Genomic DNA, 25,621 nt, shown 5'->3' on the forward strand with positions numbered 1-25,621 from the left:
ATCAAACTTTTCTTTTGCACCGCCCAGACACGCCTGGAACTGAAAACTACATGAGCTAATAGAGTGCCAACGGAGTACTGGCATCAAAATACTGTATACTTAAAGTATCAAAGTGCTCATTATGCAGAATATCCCATTTATTTTCTAATGTTTTCCAAATCTGAAATTGTCGCATTGCAACTCGTTGTGAGCTTGTAGATTGGTATTCTTTTATAGAAATAGTATAAATAGGGCTTACTTGGTTAATGTATGTTTTGTAATAATTATATCATTTTATAGTGTTAGGGTTAGGTACCTGTAACTATAGAGTGGAGTAAAAAGTATTTGCCTCTGAGATGTAGCACTGAAAAAATGGAAATACTCAAGCAAAGTAAGAAAGAAACACCTCAAAATTGTACATGAAAAATCACTTGAGTAAATGTACTTTCCACCACTGCTCTGCACCTTTTTCTAAGCCAATTATCTTCACTACACAGATGAGCAGCAGACAGCAGCAGTGAAAGGAACTTGGCGCTCCGAGGGGCCGTGCCGTGCTCATGGTGGAGGTGGCTATAGCTCTGACACACCGCGTGACTACTTCCATTCTCATATAGCTGCACGACTCCCCTCGCTCTCATGTCCACACAAACACACACAGACACACGCACATGTGCACAGCAGGGGGGCTCAGATGTTCCCACCACCTGCCAGCCTCACAGAACAGTGTGTCTCAAATACAACCGCCCTTCCTCTTCCTCTCTCTCTCTCACTCCCTTCCTCCTGTCTCCATCGCTCTGTTCTATCTCTTCCTACTTCACACTGTTTTTTATGCTCCTGTCAAGTGGCTTCCTGCTTGTCAGCACTCCTCCCAGCCCAGTGCTAGGGGAGGCCTATGTAGAAGCCAATAAGAGACTGATCTGGAACGCTATTGCCAATTGTGTGACTAGCAGTTAGTCAGTGCTACAGGCCCACAATAACTCTCCATTCGAGCTGCAGATAAAAAACAGCAGGAAATCAATGGTGTCAAAATCGTGTGCTCCTTTGATTTCCACAGATCCTTGCTACTGCCTTTCATGGGCTATTCGCTAAAGAAGAAAGTGTGTGTGTGTGTGTGTGTGTGTGTGTGTGTGTGTGTGTGTGTGTGTGTGTGTGTGTGTGTGTGTGTGTGTGTGTGTGTGTGTGTGTGTGTGTGTGTGTGTGTGTGTGTGTGTGTGTGTGTGTGTGTGTGTGTGTGTGTGTGTGTGTGTGTGTGTGTGTGTGTGTGTGTGTGTGTGTGTGTGTGTGTGTGTGTGTGTGTGTGTGTGTGTGTGTGTGTGTGTGTGTGTGTGTGTGTGTGTGTGTGTGCGCGCGCGCGTGCGTGCGTGCGCGCGTGCGTTGTTTATTTTAATGATCATTTAATCGATTGTGTTTTAAAGGAAAAAAGGGCCCACTTGCAATATCCTTACAGCCCATCAGTGGGCACCGACCCAAGGACGTGATCCCCCAAAATAATCTGATTTGAACTGGGGACCCACCACCCTGACAAGCACTTGGAATTGTAGGGTGTTACATTTAGATTGATTCGGTTACACAGATAATCAGTGCAGTGGTTAAGAACCACTGCAGTATAGCACAGGTGATCATGTAATAATGGAAAACAAAACGTATCACAACAAAGAAGGAGTCTTACCTGTCATAGTCTCCATTGCAGAGAGCTCTAACGGGGATGGAGAAGGGCTGCCATACAGGGTTCAGTGTGTTCTTCATAACCTCAGTCTTGTGACAGATGGTAAACCTAGAGGTGCACAACCACAAAGCGCACATTCCTGAAACCAACAGCCCAAAACCAAACCCAATAACAATTCTTCTCTGCTACAGTAAGTTTGTTTTGGGAATGTGCGTCTGTGTGTGAATGTGCGCCACATCAATGGACCTTTTAATATGAAATTGAGCTAGAGAAGCCGCCCTGCTTCTGTTTTAACAGACCCAAATCAAAATCAAACAATTCAGAGCCTGGAGAAAATATCAAACTCACGTCCCATCCTCGTTGCTCCTATAGAAGACCATGAAGGGGTCTGACTTGCCAAAGAAGTCCTTCTTGTCCAATTTGTTGGCACAGAATTGCATAGTGGCACAATCCTAGATTGAGAAAGATAGTAGGACGGATCGAGAGATGTAAAGAGATTTAGAAACAGAGATGTACAGTAGCTATACAGATATGTAGAAAGAAATATGACACAAACAAAGAATGAACATATCAAATCCCTGCTTCCCTACCGTTCCCTATTGCAGGTTTCAAACACGCTGTGCGCCAAGTCATAAGAGCTCTGAAGCACCAAATAAAAGCAAAGCGCAGACTGAATCCTAATAAGTCTAGAAATAAAGCCAGCCAGTGTGCCCCGATTTTCCATAACCAGCATAACAAGAGCATTCATAATCATTTTTTTATTATGCAAGTAGTGTACATCACAAGTGCAGATGGCATCAAATTCAAAATGCACAGAAATGGTTTCTGAAAACACATAACACATATAAGGATAAAGGGATAGTGTGCAAACAAAAATATATAGAGGGTGTGAGTGCAGCTAATGATACAGCCCATTAGAAGGACTGATATTACCATAATTATACTCATTTAGGCAGCATTTCACTGCTCAGTGTCATTACAGGGACAATGCCTTAATCCCTGTGTGGTCAAGGTGTTCTGTAATAATTTAAGGAGGCTGTACAATGGATAGAAAGCACTGCACAGCAGAAAGCAGCATTGTCATTATTCTTCCATTAGTTCCTTACATATACTACACACAGAGGAAACACATAAAGCAATGCCACAGCTTATTACAATGATAACCATAGGAAGTGCTTTTCCAAACAAAGTTACAAAATCTGCGAGCCACAATGATCTGCATTTCTGCTTGGAAACTTGCCATACAATATGCAAGTATAAGATCTAATCCTGGGTTCAGCTTGGGTGGCTTGGCAACATTTTAGAGGTTGAAATGTCGTGTCAGAGGGCATGAGATGCCATTCAACTAACATATATGGAATGGATGGAAGTGCAATTTCCCCCAGGTGGTCTTTAGGGCGTTTCATATCGAGAAGTGCAGAAATTAAATGGGAGACAGGGTAGTAATGGGCGGGACCGCCCTTGTCGGACATAAACACAGGGCCCCACATCGATCCCTAGGCTGTGACCCATATCAACCTCAAGGTAATTACAAACGTGCACAGTGCAATTGAATCACCAGAGGTGACATTTTCTCACCAATAAAGAAACACAAATGGTGTCATTACAAGCTCAACAACAGGAGTTATTTATTAAATGTGACTGCTCGAAGGCTAATGTTGGAATAACAAGAGGATTGGAAGTTTGTGGGGTCAAACATTGCTCAGCCATTCGCGACAATAAGCCAGATATACTCAATAACTGTCCATTACAAACATGCCAACCATCCACTCACAGCTTAGATCTACTGGGGGGGTCAGACTCCAAGCCAGCAACACATAGGAAGATAGATCTCAAATTATCTTTTTGCAAATTGAGCTGTTTTGATCAAAACACTGTTGTTTTCAATCAATGCCATGGGGAAAAATGCAAGTAAAGTGCTAATTAAACCAACCAGGGGGGACTACATGCACCAGTGCTGCAGTAGATCAATTTTAATTTGGCCTCGAATAACTTAATCTGGTGCTTTGTGCATAAACTAACAGAGTTTTTCAATTCCCCTTCTGATATAATAGTATAGCGAGGGTATATGTAATAGTCTGAGCTTTCCAATTTGTGGGAAGTCACCCATGTGAACTACACTACAGGACCAACCACCGTGTGGTGTGATCCGATAACAATGCATAATATAATGGATTCTCCTAAATTCACCAACCACTTGTACTACTGCAGGAGTCTAGCTACCTGTATTTATAGGAGGATTATGTCTGTCTGTGTCCTAGCGCTGATCAGCGGCAAATGTCAGAGAGCCATGCATGTGCAAACTGCCAGTAGGCCACAGAAGTACCTCTTACTTTTTTCCACATTTGTTTTATAATCTTTGAAATATTTAACTTTAAATGTTTAATCAATGGATTGAAGTACATATGTGATACGCTTCAAGACAATTTTAGTTGGGGGGGGGGGGGGGGGGGGGGGCAATGCACTCTCTTAATGCTCTAATGTAAAAACACATTATGTAATGCAGAGGAGAGCACTGAATCCAAACATCCAAACATGCAGCAAAAATAAAATAAAAACACCAGCCCAGTAGTGGGCCTCGTTGACTTTATCCTGATGCCTCCACCATTACGCTTTAATATGCTATCATGAAGACAGGGTGCTATAACCCCCCACTATGAACGGATAACACATGTTCACTTCAGCGCCCAGCAGCGTTCTCACTTTAGGCAGGAAAGAAGGCAGAACATTCAATCCAGCTGCCATTGTGGGGTTTATGAGCACCACGGGGAATGTATGTGATGCAGCACAGATCCCCTTTTCAGCTCCTGCTGTCTAGCAGGATATCGCTGTGGTGATGCACAGTGAGGCTTAATTTTACGGGTCCATTTGGTTACATTTGTACACACTCAGAGTTACAATTGGAAAAATTAACACAGAGGATGTTACAGTGTAGTGCCATCATCTATTCTAAACCAAATATTTATTTCAATTATGGGTGAGGTAATTTACCTGGGTTATACTAGTCTATCAAAGGGCATGCTGAACAATGCAGTCAAATAATAATATTCATGTCACATTAGTTTACCTCGTTTGTATTTAAGCCATTACTTCATAAGTGCAACTACAAATAACAGGGGGAATTATTTGTATGGGTCTGAAATTAACAAAATCAACAAACAAAAGTGTAATTTCCTAGTTTCATTTTTTTAGTTCCAGCGTGATGTGAATGCAGGCCGCAGGTGAGAGAACTTTGTTGATAAGGGAGAGCCAATTATTGGTTTACACAGTGAATTATGTAACCTAAATGACAAAAGGTGCAACTCTGTTATCATACTACACACAGGCAAACTGAAGTGCACTACAGAAGTACAGTAAATATTACCAGTGAGACGTGAGTGTACTGCTAATGGTATAGAATACTAATTTAGTATGTACTATAACAGCACTGTTCAATGGCAGTGGATGAAAAGAAACTGATTAAATATGTTCATATAATATCATCCTTTACAGAATGGTATACAGCAAAATGTACATTTAATAAATTTTAATGTAACTGAAAGTATAAAAATGTAGATGGTTGACACGCCTTCAGTACCTTCATACTGTACATCCTCCATTTTCAACTGCTAAAAATGACCCATTTCAATATAGTTTCACCAATGACTATGCTGATGGTATAGACCGATTCACAGAGGGTTTCCTGGGTGCGGCCATTACTGAGGTGTACCATTGAGTGCAGCAGCACTGATTAGCTACACCTGGCCTACGGAGCACCTGCTCCATGGATTACACCTCAGTAATGGCCGCGCCCAGGGCACCCCTCTGTGAATCGGTCTATAACTTGGTGGGAGGAAATCCCCACAGGCTTTAAGGGTGTTGTGTGAAAAGGCTAGTGGTTGGCTAGATTGATGACTACACAGCAAAGATAGGGGAGGGGGAGAGAGAGAGAGAATGAGAGAGAGAACAGCTTCTGATGCCAAGCTATTCTACACATCATTATGTGCCAGAGATAACGGCAGCCAAGAGAGAGAACCTTTGATCAGTAGCTGGAGCTGCTTCTCCTGTCTAGCTATAGCTGACGCATCCAACACCCAGGTGAGAGAGCACCCACCCAGCCCCCACGACCTTTAGAGTAGTTTAACTTAGAGTGACCATATTTTCACCAGGGACCAATTATTTTAAAGAATTGCCAAAATAGCCAACCTACAAGCTCACAACACATCACATTGGGACCCGTTGTGAGCTTGTAGATAAGCTATTTTCCTTGAATATTAATTTTTGAGGGTCGATAGCCCCTCTTATGTCCAGCTTTTGGTGTATGTAATCCAATTTTTTAAATTGTGATTGGCCGGAATGAGATGATGTATGAAGATGTATGATGATAAGAGCGCCCCTCACTGCACACAAGTGTGATTTTAAATAAATGTACCTACCTACAGTATGAATGTACCTGCACCCTGTCTCCATGATATCATTATGGCAAAACTTTCCACAGTGCAACAGTAAAATCCCTTCAGGTTTGGTTATAGTTTGACCATTTCAATGGCCCATTTATATACTCAACATTAAAGGACAACTCCAGACTAAATAACATATAATTGTCCTACTTATGGGTCTATTTTGCAGAATTGCCCCTGTTATCCAGTTTCCAGCAGCCCTCATAGCAAAGAGCAGAGCCCGTAAGAAAACAAATAGCGTAAAGGTGATATGCTAATGGCCTCCGTCCGACGACAGAGGTAATTCTGCAAAATAGACCCGATGGCAAGTAATTTGGGATCAATATATGAGTAGGAAAATGTGCCTATGGACTCTATTTGAGTCCATGCTAAACCCCTTATTCCTAAACCTCTTTGCCTTTTTTTTTTACTATTTTGAAAAACATTTTTGAATAGTTAAAATAGCCAATCTACAAGCTCAGAAGTGTAGGGATAAGGGGTTTAGCATGGACGAAAATAGAGCCCATAGAGTTGTCCTTTAAATACGGGTACGGACACAAAGATTTCTACTTTCTGCGTTCCTTTCGTCCGTCTTTGTGCATGTTTTCTGAAAGCATAAGGATATGCAAGAAACGGAGCAGTGCCACATTGGAAAATCATGGGGGCAATTCCTGATCAGCTGATCAGTCACACGCTCACTCCATGTGATTGGGGTGGGCTATTTAAACCGCCCTGCTCACATCTCATTCTTCTTGCTGCTCTGCTATGATGCTGCTCTCTGCTCTATGAAGGTTTTTGTGCTCCCATCACCACCACCTCAGCATCCACCTGGGCTCTGTTTCTATATGATTCCCTTATGGGGGTCTATTTCATTCCCTCTTCTCTGTCAAATCTAGTTGGAAAATCATTTATTATAATTCATGCCTACAGGGAATTAATGAAATGGGACAGAGCCGTGACACCAAATACAGTATGCTTAAATATTTATGCTCTATACATTTATGCTTAATACATAATATTATACAGTATTCATTCAATCCAAGAGTTGTCTGACTGAACTGGGGCTCTTCTAACAAGATCGTTGACAACTTCCTGCATTCGAACATAATCTTTGCTTTCTTTCTTGTAGTTCCAGGTATTTGTTGGCACAGTTCAGATATGTGTGTAGCCTACAGTACAGAGGGAGATTGGATTGACATTTTTTGGCCCGTCTCACTAATCGACAAGACCGGGAAAGAGGAAATGGTCACTCGTGATAATAATGACAATTTGCATTTATATTACAACTCATCGCTTGGAGAGGTACTTTACTTTGCCTCAATGACGCTCATGTGGCTAAATCATATCCTGCACCTGATGACTCACAGGCGCCCTTCATTGCACTCACTGCCCAGAAGCATTGGCATACAAACAAGCCATACAAACCTGCTGATAGACGGCAGACAGACAGGCAGGCAGGCGGGCGGGTAGGCAGACAGACAGACAGACAGACAGACTATAATAAGTACACTATACAACAATAAGAATAAAAATCACACTTGTGTGAAGTGAGGGGCACCCACTGTATTTATATTGGCCACATGGCGTCTTACGTGCCCTAAACAAATATTAAAGTCCATAGACTTGGCTGGTAATGTCATAAGAACAATTGCCATGCATTGGAGGGGCTAGCGCCCCTCAAAAAGGTTTAAATAGAAGGACAAATAGGAACCATTTTACTGTAGTTTTATGAGCAGTGTTGCACCTTTGCTATAGTTCAGTCCGATAACTCACGAATAGAATGAACCAATTATAGAATGTGAATAAAAGTGTAGATATAATATTTTATCTTGGTTTTTAGGCTCTGCAATTTTATTTATTTATTTTTGATATTTTGATAAGGCTTTTTGCCTTTATTGATAGAGCACAGTAGTTTGACAGGAAAGGGGGAGAGAGATGGGTGGGAAGACACACAGCAAAGGTCGTCGGGATCGGGACTCGAACCCACGACATGCTGTCAGGCTGGATTACCAGCCTAGGTGCCTGGACCGCTAGGCCGACCCAGGCCAGGCTCTGCAATGTTTTTATATACAATAACAGCCCCCCTTGGGGAACAGAACTAATAGCACTGCCTACTGGTGGTGCTGGGGTGGCGGTGGAAACAAACTGCACATACGTAACAACAAACCAGGGACATACGCAGAAGGGATGCAGAACGAACACAGACTTAGGTGATTCAATTAAATTACCCGCCCAATTGGTAAGCTGATTGCCACATTAGTGAATGACGTATGGGTCATGCCTAACACTGTATACACCCGCATGGTTAAACACATGTGAAAGTTCTCGAGTGTATTCCGCCTGAACTAGCTCGCAAGCTACACATTATGGAAGTTACACGTCAAAAAGCCATTTTACATCAAAGCTTCAGTGTGGTGTATCATATGGAAGCATGCATAGAGGCAGAGCATAGTGCCACCAGCTGAATGAAGGATATCTCACTTGGTGTTCATGACCGATGTTGACTAATATAAAGGCATTCATGTTATAAAAACCTAGATAGATTAAGGGCTGTCATATAACATTTATACGGTTTCTCCAGCTCACTGGATTGTTTACAGCCTCTGTGAGGGCTTCAGTTGTTCTGGACAATAAGTCTGCTACTTTCTCCTGCTCCAATGGCATCACTATAATGTGATTATTTACTATCTTCATTTACCAGTACAGAAAGAAAGCCAATGGGCTTTAGCGGACACAGACTATTAAATCTGATTCATGGATTAACACGCCACATAGTAAATGCCCGATTCAGTGATTGGAATGAACATTAGCTCATTACAAATCCATTGAAGCTCATAGTATGACCACCGTTTACTATACACAATCTCCCCATGTCCGATGCAATCGCCTGTTCGTATGCCAGTTTAAAAATGCTGTTCAAGATTCATTATGCAACTTTGAATTAAGTATTGACAAGCAAGGCAGAACATTTCCAGAAGATGTTTATATTTAGGACTTACTCTGCAGTTTCCTAGCTCCTCAGCAGACAAGATAACGGTCCCACATTTCTTCCCAGGTATTCCACTGAAAGAACAATAAACAGGAGACATTGTTATTTATTGTACCACAAATGCCAAGTGTCACATTACAGCAATACCGCACCCTTTCTCACAAGCATTCTTTTATATACTGTAGTGTAGATCATAGTTGAAATTAATCACACTAATCAATGGCCAAGGAGTTCGACAGCTTTGTTCTCATGTCTCACGCTAAGTATTATGCGAAGGATGATTTCCTCACCGTGAATGCACTTGCACGGTCTACAGTTAAACTCCATGACACTATGTTATTACACAACTATTGTCTGTCAGACAGCAGCAAATCTATGTATAACAGTATAATAACAATAAGAATAGTAGGACTCTAATGAGAAATATAAATAATAGGAACACTTTAGGCTCAGGTTTAGACACTAACTCTAACACTGTCATTATGAGACAACAAGAGTACACAGGATGTCAAATTAAATGAGTGAGTGAGTCAAGATAATAATAAATATACATCAAATACACTCATACTGTATATGAACATCTGTGCAAACTGAGACAGGAGTACTATAATGTATATCCAGTATCATGTCTAGACTAGCTAGGTGATCCATAGCGTATGAGCAGTATAGTATCCATGTGCACACGAATGTACTGTATGTACAAAATGTCACACGCACGCATGCACGCGCACACTCACACGCACAAACACACACACACATACACACACACACACACACACACACACACACACACACACACACACACACACACACACACACACACGTGTGCAAGTATAAGCTTGCACACACGGGCATTTCTTCACAGCCTATCCTAAATGTTATTTTGCTGGATATTTTGAAGAGGGACAAAATTGATTTTCTTCTTCTATCCAATCTCCCCATTTTTCAGTTCCGCTTCATGCCTGTGAAAAGATGGGAACACCATCCCACATTTTTACACAGAACCAGCTCTAGTAGGATTTCTAGCATCCAATCATAATGGTTGCTCTGCAGCTGGCTTCTGCCAGATGCTTTAACCACTTGAACCATAGCCTTCTTCGTTGTGACGTGTTGCAAGCTTATCGATCAGATACTTTCAGCAAAGATATTTAGTATAGGCAGAAAATAGGAGTTGGCCTAGTATAGACCCCTGCACCTACATTACATAGCTCACAATGTGTCACACGTACACACAACGAGTTGTGAGCTTGAGATTGGCTACCGTATTTATAAATACATTTTAAGGTCTTTGTGGTAAAGTGGTTAAGTGGTTTAAAAGAAGGAGATTACATGGTGGTCCCACTTGCATTTTAGAGTTAAAATTTTAAGCATTTAGTGGAGAGCCATCAAAAGCAATCTTCAAAAATCGACCGGGTAGAAACTCACGAGTACCTATACCATAATGGAAAAGTCCCAAGTTTAATGCCTGCTTTGGCCATGTGTCGGGCAGGCATTAAACCTTTCCATTATGGTCGGGTCAACCTGACCCCACAATGAACAGAGGCTGGCTCACAAGCCTATTCTAACCCCCAAGCCTCCCTGACAGACTAAAGTAAGACAGACCTTTATCTCACATAGAATGGGTCGGGATATCCACCAACGCGTTCAATCATACAGTGACGCTCTCGCTGCTGACAGCCCTGCCATACTTCCAGACAAGGGGTAATGACAATGGGCTCTGATGTGGACCTAGCAGGAGACCTATCCACAGAAGTTCAGTCTTGAATGCTAGATTTTCCTCCAGCTGTGACAACTGGCGTCTCAGATCCCTCCAAGGATTCCGCCTACCACAGTGGAGAGGTGTCATTTCATGCTGCAGAAATGTACACTGTATACCGGTATGTGACCATTGTATACCAGATGCCAGGTTTAATACACGCTGGCATGAAAGTGAAATTAGGACCATATGTATATTAAATAACATAATATAGACATTAATTTGTATTTCTATTTGCCAGAAGTGGGTTACCTGCAAGGCACTACTCCAATTTCTCCATTAAAAGCTGAGTAGCAACTGGACCTAATTATAACCATTATTTCATTAGTAAATTGCGTTATTGTATTCATTATTGATTTCATATCTCTGCATGCCGTTATTGGTTGAAAAGCAAACACTAACTTAATACTTTTTGGTTCACGTCAGGACATGGTTTGCCTTCCCCTTATCACAATGGATGGACTTTATAGGCATGATTACAGGCCTTTCCATTAACCTTGAGTGGTCTCTGAGAGTATACCTGGACCCTTATCCCATATAGATTACCCAGCAAGCAACCGTGGCTCCGCCTCCTAATATATCAAGCATGATGGATTCCTTAAAACAAACACTGTTCTTGTTTGAACTACAGTACATTTACATATATCAGTGCTTGACAGAAGACCCCTTGCCTCCAACAAAGCACAACGTGAAATGAAGCCGTTGTGTCCTAATAGGGCAGACTCATTCCACTCTCTGTGGCTCTCATACCATCGTCCTCAGGGACCAATCTCAAGGTGAATTAAATGTCCTTGAATTATTGATGTTTCGCTCCGAGTTTCCACCATGCAGCTTGATGGTGCCTTGAATGGGCAATAAAGCCCACCTATGGGGAGGACAGCACCTTTCCCCCACACCACAGGTCAAGTCATTTCTCTTGGTTCACAACACAAGGGCCAATGCGAATACCAATCTGGGAAATAGAATTAAATGAGAGGCTTGATTTAAGTTGCGCAAAGGTTGAGAAGTGACATTGACACAAACCGTTCCCGGTAAAGGGAAAATACCACCAGCTGTCACATTTGAAATTAAGCATGAATCACTAAATGAAAGTCAAAGTTTAACCACATTAACCCTAGCATCGCTATTCTGGGCATGTACAGTATGTGAGCATTCTACAAACATAGCAGATATACAAGCTAAGTATAATGTAGGAACATGCTGAGTAGGCTAACAGTTAACATCATTCATTGATGTTTAAACATCAGTTAAACATCAGTTAATCATCAGTTAATTGATTAACATCAGTTAAACTTCAATGGACTGAATCACAAATAATATTTCATCTCAACCCTGTGGCGTATCTAACAGCTTCTGAGGTGTGAGCTCTTGGTGCATGGTGTGCCCTGATTCGGCACTCATTCAGAGACTGGCCCTCGATGGGAGATGCTTTGATGATGAAACCAAGTGAAACGTGCTGCCACTGTCCTATTTTCTACACTATCTATTATTAATGAGGCCTCAACTCTGATACACGCTGATGTGTGTGTGTATACAGTAGCAATGCTCCAAGGTTGCAGTGGTTTCAGTCATGTGTACTTATAATACCCCCATAATAATAACTGATTCATCTTTTAAATATTTAACAAACCGTTTGTAAACAAACAGGGGGCTGGATTGATCTCGACTACGGTGCAGCAATTGACAGGAACAGTCAACTGGCTACCGGGAAAGCATCTATATTTCAAGAAAATAACCTTTAAACAATCATGCAAATCCCATTAGGTGATATTGACATCTTACACTGTACATTTGACAGGAACAAAGGCAGGAAGAACACCATTAGCCTGTAGCTGTAATGGTGCCTCAATTCAGTGAGTTAAGCGCAGGCAATTGAATACAATTCTGATGAGGTCCCTCTTGTTCGGGGAAGATTGATGACTGCCTATTATTACCGTAAGCTTTCAGTTCTCCAGTGAATAGCTAATATGATATAATGATGACACTAGGGTTTCCATGATTTCAACCAGGCAGGTGTACAATAAGAGAACCAACCAGCTAAGTATGACATGTAATGATGCTGTCCTAAAGTGGGTCATAACTCATACAGACACTGGGGCATCCTTTTGCACTCAGCAAACAACCTTATGGTCCTAATCACACTACTGCTAGCTGATATCAAAATACATATTGATATTTCACAGAACACCTCAGATGGGTTTCATAATCCACTGGGCTGTCAGCGGAATAGTAGGCAAGCTGCAGAATAGTACATAAACTGCAGAATCGTGTAGAATTGCTACAATTTGAAGTAAAGCCATAAAGTTCTCTTTCTCTGTCAATTGGTTTTCAGAGAGGCCATGTATGAGATCTGGGTACATTCAAAAGTATAGGGGAGGGGCACATTTGTATAAGCATACAATATTCTTGCATGACAGTGCATTGACATGGACGCGACAATCAATTGATGTGTTGATGGATGTTTAATCTACACATAAACCGCAGCAGTCTGAAAACCCACCTCTTCAAACTCCATCTTTACCCATAGAACTTGCCTTAGTACTGTACTTGCCCTAGCCTCGACATCCTACAGGCGTATAAATAGGCTCAACTTATGTAACTTAAATAGCACTTTATGTAGACATAACACTCTATAGTGTACTGTACACTTATAGTTTCATTTAGATATTTCACTGTTAGGTTCTTAAGCTTACTGTACGTATGATTCCTGATGACTATTTCTTATGTATTGTTTACAGAGTGTTTGCTAAATGCCTAAATTGCCAAGCCAAAGTTAGAATAACACCAAAAACATGATAGAATTCCCCAAATTATGAGTCTTCATGTCCAGCAAGCAACAGAACAAATTCAAATCAAGTTAATCAATTGCAATCAAAGTTTGTATAGCGAAGGAGAGTGAGAAGATGCAATGCCAAATCTTCATTATAACCCTATAACATAAACTATATAATATAATCAACTGATAGCACAAACACAAGCCCGCCCGCCAGCCCTTACGCCAATTATAATATAAGATAGGATTGTTTTTCTCTTATCAAATTAGTACCATATTATGCACTCTAGTTACACAGATACACTTTAGTTATTTCCAATTGAACACAGTTCAGTGTGAAGTTGTAAGTGAATGGGAGGTCTACGCCGCAAAATATTTGTCCTCAAACTGAATTTGTGGCAGAACAACTCCTCATTGGCGGGAATTTGAGGCCAAATCCCCAGTGGTGGGAGCAATCTAACAATCGATCTGAATTTGAACAGAGGCATCGACAATGCAATCCTGGGGAGTGTGGTTTCCTATAGGCAATATAATACATATTGTGATTTCACTGCATATTGTCAAATCATATGAGGGCAAAAAAGTGAGCCTTAAGTTTGAGGCGCCAAAAAATGCTATTGTATGGAGCCAAAATTGGCGCCGTGATTGGCTATAAGGTGTGTCATTAGCTGAGTATCTCATAATGAGTGAGCCACAGGGGACGCCCGTTATACATAAGTAGCAGTCTGGCAGATAGACATAATGAGATTTCCCCCTTCTACTCAGTGGACGGAAATTGGTGCTGTGAATGGCCATTGTGATTGCCTTTGGCTGGAAGGTGTGCCATTCTGCGCTGTGATTGGCTGAGCATCGCATATCGGGATGTGCTACAGGGGACAACCGTTATATATAAATGGCAGATATTCCGTGCTCAAAATTTGAGGACAGAGTTGGTGTCAAAATGTGTAAGTAGATTAATGTATCTATTAACCTACTTAACCCATAAACGGGTACGGACTACCGTAGTTTCATATAATTTGTGTAAAAAAAGAAAAGGAGAGAGAGAGAGAGAGAGAGAGAGAAATCAAGCACAGAGTATCGTCATGCATGGCACATCCTATTACAGACATTCTGCCTAAATCTATGGCTTGTATTATTTATTCTATGGAGGAGGTCTTTATGGTGAGATCAACGTCATCAGAAGGAGGAGGAGAATCAGGCAATTGTTGGAACTGTCCACCATAGGTCATTAGGATGAGGAATGATTGTGACATTTAACCATGCCACAACGTGTCATGCATGTAAGAATAGGTTAAGGGGCGTCTGCTCAATATTATGAGTGCACTATAAAATCCTCAGTGTTAATTTAACTCTGAGAGTGTACAAATTAACCTTTCTATTTTTGACTAATGTTCCACCCACGATATGGATGCTGGGCTTCTTTTAATGAACAAGAAATCATTCTAAATAAGAATGTCTCACTGATCTGAGTTCAATTTAAGTAATCAATGTAGAGGCTATGTTGATGATGATGCGGCACTGTGCCATAGTAAAAGTTTGGAGGCAGTTGGCAGAATATGGTACCAAAATTCCATGAGGGTTCAAATGGGATTATACCTCTAATCCCCTTGATCTTCATACAACACTGATAAGCAACCATAATCCTTCATCTCCCCAGGATTAAAAATTAATTCAGAACACCTGTTTCACAACGAGGAAGAGGAAGCCTTTACTGGAGGACGGTGGTTCTATATGGGATTAAAGGATAAGGCTGGTGTCATTTCACTTTTTGTCAATTTAGCCTGCCGAGACCAAAACCAGAAAAACCTTGAATATACAGTAGGTGACTTTTCGTAAGCTATGTTGATGATAGAAATAATACAAGATTGTGGACAAAGAGAATAAATAAGGCACACCATATGGCACAGAAAAATGAGAGTTAGTGTTTTCACCCTCCATGTACAGTATACAACAGACAATAAAGAATAGCTTTATCTACAGATAAAAGAGACGGACTGTAAACACCAAACAATGAAAACAAAAGTAGAGAAATTATTTTGTTTGAACGGTCCTATAGCTAGTCCTCTACCTTTGTATTTCAAGGCATTTATCACAATAAGCGGGAATCAGTGCAACGCCAAACCCTTGACAGATGCATTAAGAGCTGGAGCACGAACGTATGCATACATACATACATACATACATACATACAAACAGAGCATGCTTTTGCCTTTTTTTAAACCCTACCCATTTTAACCACATACATACATACATACGTATACATACATGCATACACGTATACATACATACATACATACATATTACATAACCAAACAAAATCGCCTTGCCTTGCCTTATTTTGACTGTTCTTGGAGCCTTGGCCTTTTGGGCAACTTCACAAAGCCTTAACTTTTTTTTCGCAGGAAAAGTGCCTTGGTATTTTTCCTTAGTTTCAGGTTTTCTTATCCCTATCTATTCTTCTTATTATATTATCGCTGGCGGTTATAACCATTCTAATCTACCGGCATGTGATGCACAGCAGACATCAACACTGACCTTGCGTTGAAATCCAGAGCCTCCTCACAAACTAATTGCTCACAATCCTATACAGTACAATGACATTTTGACAATATTCCATATAGTGTTTCAGTAACCTAATATGATTGTTTTGGGAGTTTTTAACGATGGTACCGTACAGAGCTTTAATGACTACAGAATATGGCTGGACTGTTTGATTCACCAGCCACCTGCAGGCTCTTGTTACTTGCGCAAGCAGAGCGCGCAAGTAATGTGATCGGCCTGGTCCATTTGTCGTGACAGCCGTTCCGCCATTTCAGGACCCCCCAGAAAAACATCAAATCTGTGCCCGTATTGCTGGACTAATGATGACGAAATGACCATATTTCTTACGTCATCATTTAGAGCTAGTCATACACGTATTTCTTACGTCATCATTTAGAGCTAGTCATACACGTATGTGTATGACTAGCTCTAAATGATGACGTAAGAAATATGGTCATTTCGTCATCATTGGTCCAGCAATACGGGCACAGATTTGATGTTTTTCTGGGGGGGTCCTGAAATGGCGGAACGGCTGTCACGGTTTTTGGACCAAAGTGACCACAGAATACCGCTAATCAACTTACAACTACACACTTTATACAGTATAGAGTATAGAGTATATATGTATACATATATAGTATATGCCTATATACTATATATATACTATATATATTTCTTACGTCATCATTTAGAGCTAGTCATACGTATACTATATACATAATCAATAAAAAATAATTTACCAAATTGTGCCTGATCTGCTGGGACCAGAGTACGTGGTGTGTATGTAAGAAATATGGTCATTTCGTCATCATTGGTCCAGCAATACGGGCACAGATTTGATGTATGACTAGCTCTAAATGATGACGTAAGAAATACGTGTATGACTAGCTCTAAATGATGACGTAAGAAATATGGTCATTTCGTCATCATTGATCCAGCAATACGGACACAGATTTGATGTTTTTCTGCGTAAGCCTCAAATGTGTGTGTATATGACTAGCTCTAAATGATGACGTAAGAAATACGTGTATGACTAGCTCTAAATGATGACGTAAGAAATATGGTCATTTCGTCATCATTGGTCCAGCAATACGGGCACAGATTTGATGTTTTTCTGGGGGGGTCCTGAAATGGCGGAACGGCTGTCACGGTTTTTGGACCAAAGTGACCACAGAATACCGCTAATCAACTTACAACTACACACTTTATACAGTATACTATATATATACTATATATATTTCTTACGTCATCATTTAGAGCTAGTCATACGTATACTATATACATAATCAATAAAAAAAAAAAATTACCAAATTGTGCCTGATCTGCTGGGACTAGAGTACGTGGTGTGTATGTAAGAAATATGGTCATTTCGTCATCATTGATCCAGCAATACGGAATATATAATATATAATATAGAATATATCTACAACAATAAAACAGTATTTCTTATATAGATAGAAACTAGAATCATACTTAATACTAAATGTTTACATGTATAATAGGTAGCAAATAATTACATCTAAACATTAATCATTTCAAACGTTCGTTCACAGAGATACTGAGATTTGACAGTTTACAGCGGGCGAAAACATTACATGCGCGCTCTGCTTGCGCACTAGTTGGCCATTTATGGCCTACTAGTGTGCAACAAGCAAGTATGCACTCGACAGAGTGCAGTTCTAGTTCTGACTGTGAAGGAGCAGATTAAGTGGAGCTGTCAGTCAGAAAGATACTTTCCCTTTCAATCCCACATCAAGACAATTCTAAGTCACTGGCAAAATTAATTCCCTGCTGCCCTCTTTGCTTTCTTTCTTGCCATCAAGAATTCCAATCCATGCAGGGGACACAGCAAGCTATCCTACATCCTTTTCAATCTCCTCCTGGTAAAAACAGAACATCCCACTCTATTAGAGGTCGAGGCATATGCCCACCCCATTGACGGGCAGCTGCAGATATTAAGTCTGTGAGTTGGTCGAAGGCATTTTATACCACTTTGCCACAGTGGACACATAACATCACATCACAGACTTCTCTCCTCTCTCATATCTCCTCAGTGTCAGCAGGCCAGAGGCTATACCTTTAGCCCCTTAGGCGGCACCTGGATAGTGAGCGATGGCATTCATATCTGTAATCATGTTACACAGGGACGCCTTGACCTCTCTCTGTGGGAGCCCAGACTGACTATTAGATCACAGTCTGTGTGCAGACGGAGCTGCTGTGACTACTGAGAAGATTAATAATATAGGTGTTGAGCTGAGACAGCACAGTAAAGTTGCAGGCAGATGCAGGAGCAAAGGTGCTTTCACACCTTTCCAAGACATGATACCCTGTGGCTTTGACAGGAAAGAATACTGTCTGCTCAAAGTTCAAACAATCAGCATAGCTCTACTACAGATGGCAGACAGCGGTTGCCCTTGCTTGGTGATTTACCCACGACCTCCATTATAATTGGGTAGAATAATTACCAACCCAGCTTTACGTTAATTCTCCACAGTGTTTACCTATGCCCGAAAATGACTGTATATATTACAATAAAACACTTATTTTTATATCATGTCATGCCCTGGGTGATTTATTGATCTAGCATGTGAAACCTTCAAGTCATAACGGAGTCAAAGAGAAAGAAAGTGCAATTAGGAATATAAACTTCTGAGGGCCAGAAAATGCTGATAGTTTTCTAAACTACAGTGCAGCAGTGTATCAGCAAGGTTAGGGATGTTTTCCATCCAAACTTAAGATGGAAGACTGTGTGTTCCTTCGTTAATGACCAGCCTTGGCATTAAGCAAGGCAACAGAATGCTCAAATAGGGTTTGATGTCCTGAGGCAAAATATCTACTGTATATAATTCTGTTAGCTGCCCCAAACACTCTACCTCCAAAAACTGCAATAAACATGGCGCACACACATGCACACACATGCATGCACGTACGTACGCACACACACACACACACACGCACGCACACACACACACGCACACACACACACACACACACACACACACACACACACACACACACACACACACACACACACACACACACACACACACACACACACACACACACACACACACACACACACACACACACCAAAGTTATAATAGTTTTGGTTTTTTCATTATAGTTTAGTTTTAGTTAGTTTTGACATATTTTTTTCTAATTCAGTTAGTTTTAGTTAGTTTTTAGAGCGGGTTTGCTAGTTTTAGTTTAGTTTTTATTTTGTGAAAATGCTTAGTTTTAGTTTAGTTTTAGTTTTTTCGTACTTTGGTTTATTTGTAACGAAGTATAGGATTAAAAAAGATCAGAGCAAGTATTGTGTAATAAAAACTCAACAAAAGATACCATTTAAAAGTATATATATTCAGTCTCTGTTGGACAATCAACCATGACATACTTCGCATATTTTCCCATCCTCATCCACAAGGCACTTGCTTGCATCTCCCACACAGTCATATTCGAAGAAATCCCATATTGGGCTGTGGTGGCCACCTGCAAGACCTCAGAAAGGAGGACACTTTTGCGGGGCTCTCTCCCCAGCCCCCCCCCCCCCCCCCCCCCCCCAAACAGACACACACAGTGTTTAGAAAAGCGCTATAAAATTCCAGATTTTATTATTATTACTATACTATTGCACGCACCTGATTTTCACCACCATCATCTCCAGCAGTATGTCCACAGAGAACATATATTTGCTAATTCAATTAACCTTTTTAAATGATGGGGTACCACAAAGGTCATTCCTTTTATAATCAATTTATTTTATTTCATGTTTAGATATGTTTTATGTTGAATCTCTTTCTTGTGGGGTTTTTTATACAGTCTTATGGTCATCGGTGTGGGACATAGAATGAAGCCAGTAGCCTATGTTCACAGTGCTTTAGCCTCCCTTTCTTTATGATGTCGAGCCATATTGCTCATTAAATGTAGTTTTTCATTTTGCATTTTTGGTTTATTTATCCCTGCATTAACTATACTAAAGTGATTGTGAGAACACACATTCCACAAAAAACAAACAGACCATCCCACTGGCAGTGTTGACAGGTTTTGGAAGAGAAACAAGCAACCATGTCTATGAAAACAAGCCCAAAAGAAGCCTGACTAGGCTTAGTAGGCTATTTTATAAAACAAGGCCAAAGTCGCTTATAATTAAGCGGACATGGCAACGTCTCCTCTCTCTTTTTAAGACAGAGGGAGTGTGGCTGGCTCGCTGCGGAGCTGAGCAGCTCTGCGGAGATTTTAATACAGAGACAACGTAAATGACAGTTATGACACAAGCACTGTATATCACACAAAACCGGACAATTATGTGTCCGGCCAGAGGTTGAGTTGGGAGGAGGACAGGTGGTTCTAAAACCGGACGTCTGGCCACTCTTTCTGCCAACTTTTGCCATTTTTGCGAGATGCAAGCAGCAGCATTAAAACTTGAAGCGACCACGGGGCTGCACTGCAGAATGTAAACACGGGTCGTAAAGCGTTGTGACATGCTGCCTTACGGTGCTGAAAAGTGCCGTAAAAACGGCTCGGGAAATAAGGAAAAGAACCGAATTCATTTAAAAGGTTTATATTCTAAATGTCCGTAAGGCATATAAATATTGATAAAAAAACGATAACGAATGCCATTTTGTCTATCATTTCAGTTCGTTTTAGTTAGTTTTGTGAACACACAATACAGTTTTAGTTTAGTTATCGTTTTTTAATTTATTTTAGTTTCAGTTTAGTTTCAGTTAACTAAAATGTTTTTTTAATTCTAGTTTTCGTTTTTTCGTTAGTTATAGTTAACTATAATAACCTTGACACACACACACTTTAAATGAAACAAATCCACTGCTGTCTTTTGATTTTAGAATACTGTACCTAAAGGATTTCAGTTTTTGGGGGGAAAGAAAGGAAATGCATTCTGCGCCAGTCATTATTCGAATCTGTAGAGGGCTTCTTTTTTCCCCATCTCAAAGAACAGCCGCTGTGTAGCCTCAAGTCAGGCAGCCAAGTTCATTAACCAACAACTTAAAAAGAGCTGTGAGTCTCTGAAGTCAAGATGAGACAAACGAACCCTGCATGCTGCTCCAGTTTTCTCTAAGAACACTTCCATCCTAGCTCTGCTAATTGCAGTGACAAGTTAGTTAGCCATCTGTTACTGTGGAAATATGTACAATATTATAAACTGATGTAATACTATGTAGTGTGTAGTATACTGTTAATATAATACAGTAATCAATGCAATTTAAAGGTTTATTTAATATTATTGGCTGATTTTGCCGTTCATCAAAGTGATATGCATGCATTAAATTAAAATCGTCATACCAAAAAACAAGAAATTATATATTCTGATCAATCAATTCACGCACGATCAATCAATTCACACACGCTTGCACCACATACCACACACACACCTACACACGCACACACGCACGCACGCACGCACACACACACACGCATTCTGTACTGGCCCTATATGGAGCGTGTCTTTTAAACTAAAACATTTACAATTTAATTTATACATTTTACAAACATTCACTTCACATATACACACAAACCCTCCCCACCCCCCATTCAAAGGAAAATAATAATACACTGTACATAAATAAAAATAATAATACAATAGATCACAGTTAAGAGTTTTATAAAATAAAATACATACATACTTCAGCCTGTTAATGATAGGTGAGGGAAAAAAACGGTTGCCACATTCTGTCAAATACTGTCATTTTAAGAGAAACGTCATATCTTATCTTTTCCATTTGCAACAGGTTGGTCAATTCTGCTAGCCATGCATTAAAAGAGGGTACTTCCAATCCTTTCCAATGGGTCAGAATATTCCTTTTTATGATAACCATGCCATACTGTATATGTAGCGTTATGTTGGTAATGAGATAGAAATGACAGGTCTTGAAATCCACCCAGAATAGCATAATAGGGGTCTGGGGTGATAACACGGTCATATACGTCTGACAAAAACTTGTCCTAAACAGCCCTCTGTCGAGTTACATTTTGAGCATAGTGGAGAAACAGAGGGATAAAATGAGTGTAGGCATAATGATGCCTGCACTAATGATGTCTGGAGTTTATGGAGCAACTGTGTATGGTGTTAAGATATGATTCCCAGCTATCATCCTCAATTGTTATAACAAGATCTTTCTCCCAGGCCACATGGAGCGTGTCTTAAGTGTACAGGTTTTGATGAGGTCAGATCAACATATGGAATGTCAGAACAAGTCAGCTCCATATATGGAGATCTAAGGGTGGCAGTGGGGGCAGTGTCTTGAGTGTACAGGGTTTGATGAGAGCCCAGGTAGGGCCGGGCCTTAATTTTGGGGCCTGTTGAGAACTCTAGTTTTTGCCGGCTGCACTAATAACTTTGGGGCAGGCCCGTCTAGAGTTTAAATGGACAGGTGTCAGTCAAAAGAGAGACATCGAAGAGGAAGGATGGCCAGCAACACATCTGACCTCAAACCTCAAACCCTTAGATCTGACCTGTTCTGTCGATAATGTTGATCCTTCTCCATGGCCAATATTGATGACATCAGGGATCTCCATATGGGCTTAATATTGATGACATCACGTGATGTCATGAGGCATGACCATATATGGGGTGTAACCAACGATACTAACAATTTAATAATTAACTGCGACCTGCGGTCGCAATAACAATAGTGGACTCGCTACTTGAGCCCCAGCCCACAATAATTAGTTTGACATGGTATATAATATTGCATGCATATGCTCCTGTGACTTTCCCATACCAACATTAAAGGTTAGGTTACTACTCTCACTGTAATTAACTCATGTTACCTATCATCATATTATGCTTCTCTCCCACATGCAATACTCATGGGTAACAATTAGCATATTTTCAATAAAAGATGACATTCAGCTCTGTTGCGTGATTTGTTGCACATTTAAAAAATGGCAAAATAGTCTCAGGAGTGGAAAGGGTCATTCAAATCAGCCTTCAAGCAGTTACCAGTAACTTTGACATATTTGGATTGTAAGCGGAACAAGCAGGCATTTTACTGATTCTGCCCCATGAGTATGGAACCCACTTTCAGAGTAATTGGGGAAAGTATTTAACCCAGCTCATTTAGCTTTTTCTGCTTACATGCAGTAAAAATAATAGGAGACTGCAAGACAGTGGAGACAGTGAAAATAAGAGGAAGAACATGGGGGGCAGGGAGAGAAAGAATGAAGGGAAAAAAAGACCCAAGGGAGAGAGAGAGGGAGTTGATGTAGAAAAAATATAATTTTGGGGCAGAAGGAAGGAAGGAAGGAAGGAAGGAAGGAAGGAAGGAAGGAAGGAAGGAAAAGAGAGAGAATACACAAGAGGTGGAGTGCAGTAAGTGGGTACTCATGCGTTTCCTAAGCAGGTCATTGGATGCAAGTGTGCCTTCGGAGGGTTCATTTAAGCATGGTTAACAGATTTCCTCGGTCCCTGGAGTGGCCATTCCTCATAGCCCCACCACTGCCGAAAGCCTGCACTCTAATGTCAGATTCCATGAAGCATGTAGCCATTAAACAACCACAGAAAAATCCTATATCACAGGAATGACCACCATTTTAAGAGAAACAGAAGATTACAAATAATTCTTTGAAAGCAAAAGGACTTGCTCAGTTTATTTTTTTTAAATAGCAGCTACAACATATTGCACTGCCATGTGTTGTGAGCTTGTTGATCAGCTAATTTTGGTGCATGATATGATCATTGTGAACATTGTCTCATAGGTCCCTTTTCCACCAGGGTTGAAGCGGTTAAGTTATTTTTTCCCCCTGCCTAATATTGAACCAGTTCAGGGTGTTTCCACTTAAAATGAACTGACAGTTGGTTTGGAACTGGAACCATATAATGGCAGCTGGTTACATGAAAGCACCAAGGTTCCAATAATCTAGAACCAAAGTTATTTTTGTGGAAAAGGGTCCATAATGCTCTCTTCATCCTCTTTTTCATCACTGTAGGGCAGACTATAATCCACTGACACTATTCCTGCCAGGGTGGATAGAGATGACACTCAGTCTGAATTTTCATTTTGTTTCACTTCATTATTCAGACTGAATAATAAAGCCAGAGTGAAGTAACTATACATTTTTGGTCGAAATTGAGTTATAACTAAAAAGGAACTCCTTGGTGTCTGTTTCATCTGAGTTTAATTTTGTTTTGTTTTAGAGGAAAAGAGTTAACTACAAAAGTAACTACAAAACCTAACTCAAAACCAAGGCAGAGTGCAGTAACTACATTTGGGGGGTCACAGGTCAAATCAGCCATTCAGGGGGATGGGCATGGGAATTACATCACAAATACATGCACAATTAAAGTAATATCACTTGTATACTGTATAACTATAACCCATTTGGCCAGTTGAAAAACTTTAACATCAATTATTTCGATTTCACCTTGGAGAGTATTACTACACTCTAGCTATGTTGGGCAGTATTAGGCCTACAGTGTATGAACCCTCTACCGCAAGGACCAGCACATGTTTAGGTCTGATCTAACCTTGCATCACTTTCCACCTTGCCCATGTGATCCGGTCTAGGCGACATGATAAAAACTAAAACTTTAAAAACAAGAAATGACTTTACCTTACGGACACAGCCTTCCCCCATTGCCTCCCCATTGGCTTGCCAAATAGCCAATGGGCAAAAACTGAAGAGAAGAGTTGAATGAGAAGTGTTGAAGTATTCTGCTCTACAAGCTGATAAAGATTTAAAATCCTCCGTGTCGCTTTGTTTTGGTCCCCCACATAGAGTTATGGGCCCCTGTTTGTTTTTAGTCTCGCCAGTCGCTACGAGTTGTAATAAAATATGGATATACCAAACAAACTATTCCAAGAAGTACTTGAAGACACAGTCTGATTCATACACCACATCAAGGCTTTTATTGGGTAGGCCCTAAAATGTTGATGTAGGGAAATCATTTTGGGTAATTCTGATTCCGGTTTGGGGGTTCCGGTCTGATGACTACAAACCAGACTATAACATGATGTAAGTTATCATCCGCTCCCGAGTCCCGACCGGCTCACAAAGCCAAAATGGTATGCCTTCCAGGCTAGGTCTGATCTATAATTTGGCGACAAAGTATCTGCGACACGTGGCATGAAAACAATTTCAAGAAGATACTTTTAGAGGGTCTCCAACGGGAGTCACATACAGTACTGCTGTGGTGCCCAAGAGGTAGATTGCGATCTACCAGTAGATCACAAAGGCTGTGCAGGTAGATGATGATAGATCACATGACATGCCCCTAAATAATATTTAAATTAAATATATAATAGACAATTCTTGGCATCTGCCACTTGAATTATAGGTGAATTGACATCAAAAAGCGCCTGTCAGCTCAAATCCATAATGCAACATTTTGTTTTCAGTGTTGCTGTGCACAAACATCGGTAGCATTATAAATGAAATACAAAAAAAACCCTACCTATTCCATTTCTCCCCCTCTATTTCCCATTCCAAGTGCATTTAATTGTCTTATATGTAATGCCAGCGCCGCTATTCTAAAGCACCC

General features: G+C 40.6%; 1 protein-coding gene across 1 annotated transcript in view; it reads right to left on the reverse strand.

Annotated features, from left to right (window-relative positions):
* Window positions 1–25,621, reverse strand: part of cpne5a (copine Va) — an 87,420-nt gene that overhangs the window by 27,217 nt on the left and 34,582 nt on the right. Inside the window, exons 7-9 of the mRNA XM_083770133.1 lie at window positions 9,063–9,126; window positions 1,994–2,097; window positions 1,649–1,753 (exon numbers count right to left, since the gene is read on the reverse strand). Of these exons, the coding sequence (XP_083626259.1) occupies window positions 1,649–1,753; window positions 1,994–2,097; window positions 9,063–9,126 (273 nt within the window). The remainder of the gene's footprint in view (window positions 1–1,648; window positions 1,754–1,993; window positions 2,098–9,062; window positions 9,127–25,621) is intronic.

Source organism: Protomyctophum parallelum (assembly GCF_964188405.1).
Source record: "Protomyctophum parallelum genome assembly, chromosome: 7".
Lineage (NCBI taxonomy): Eukaryota > Metazoa > Chordata > Actinopteri > Myctophiformes > Myctophidae > Protomyctophum > Protomyctophum parallelum.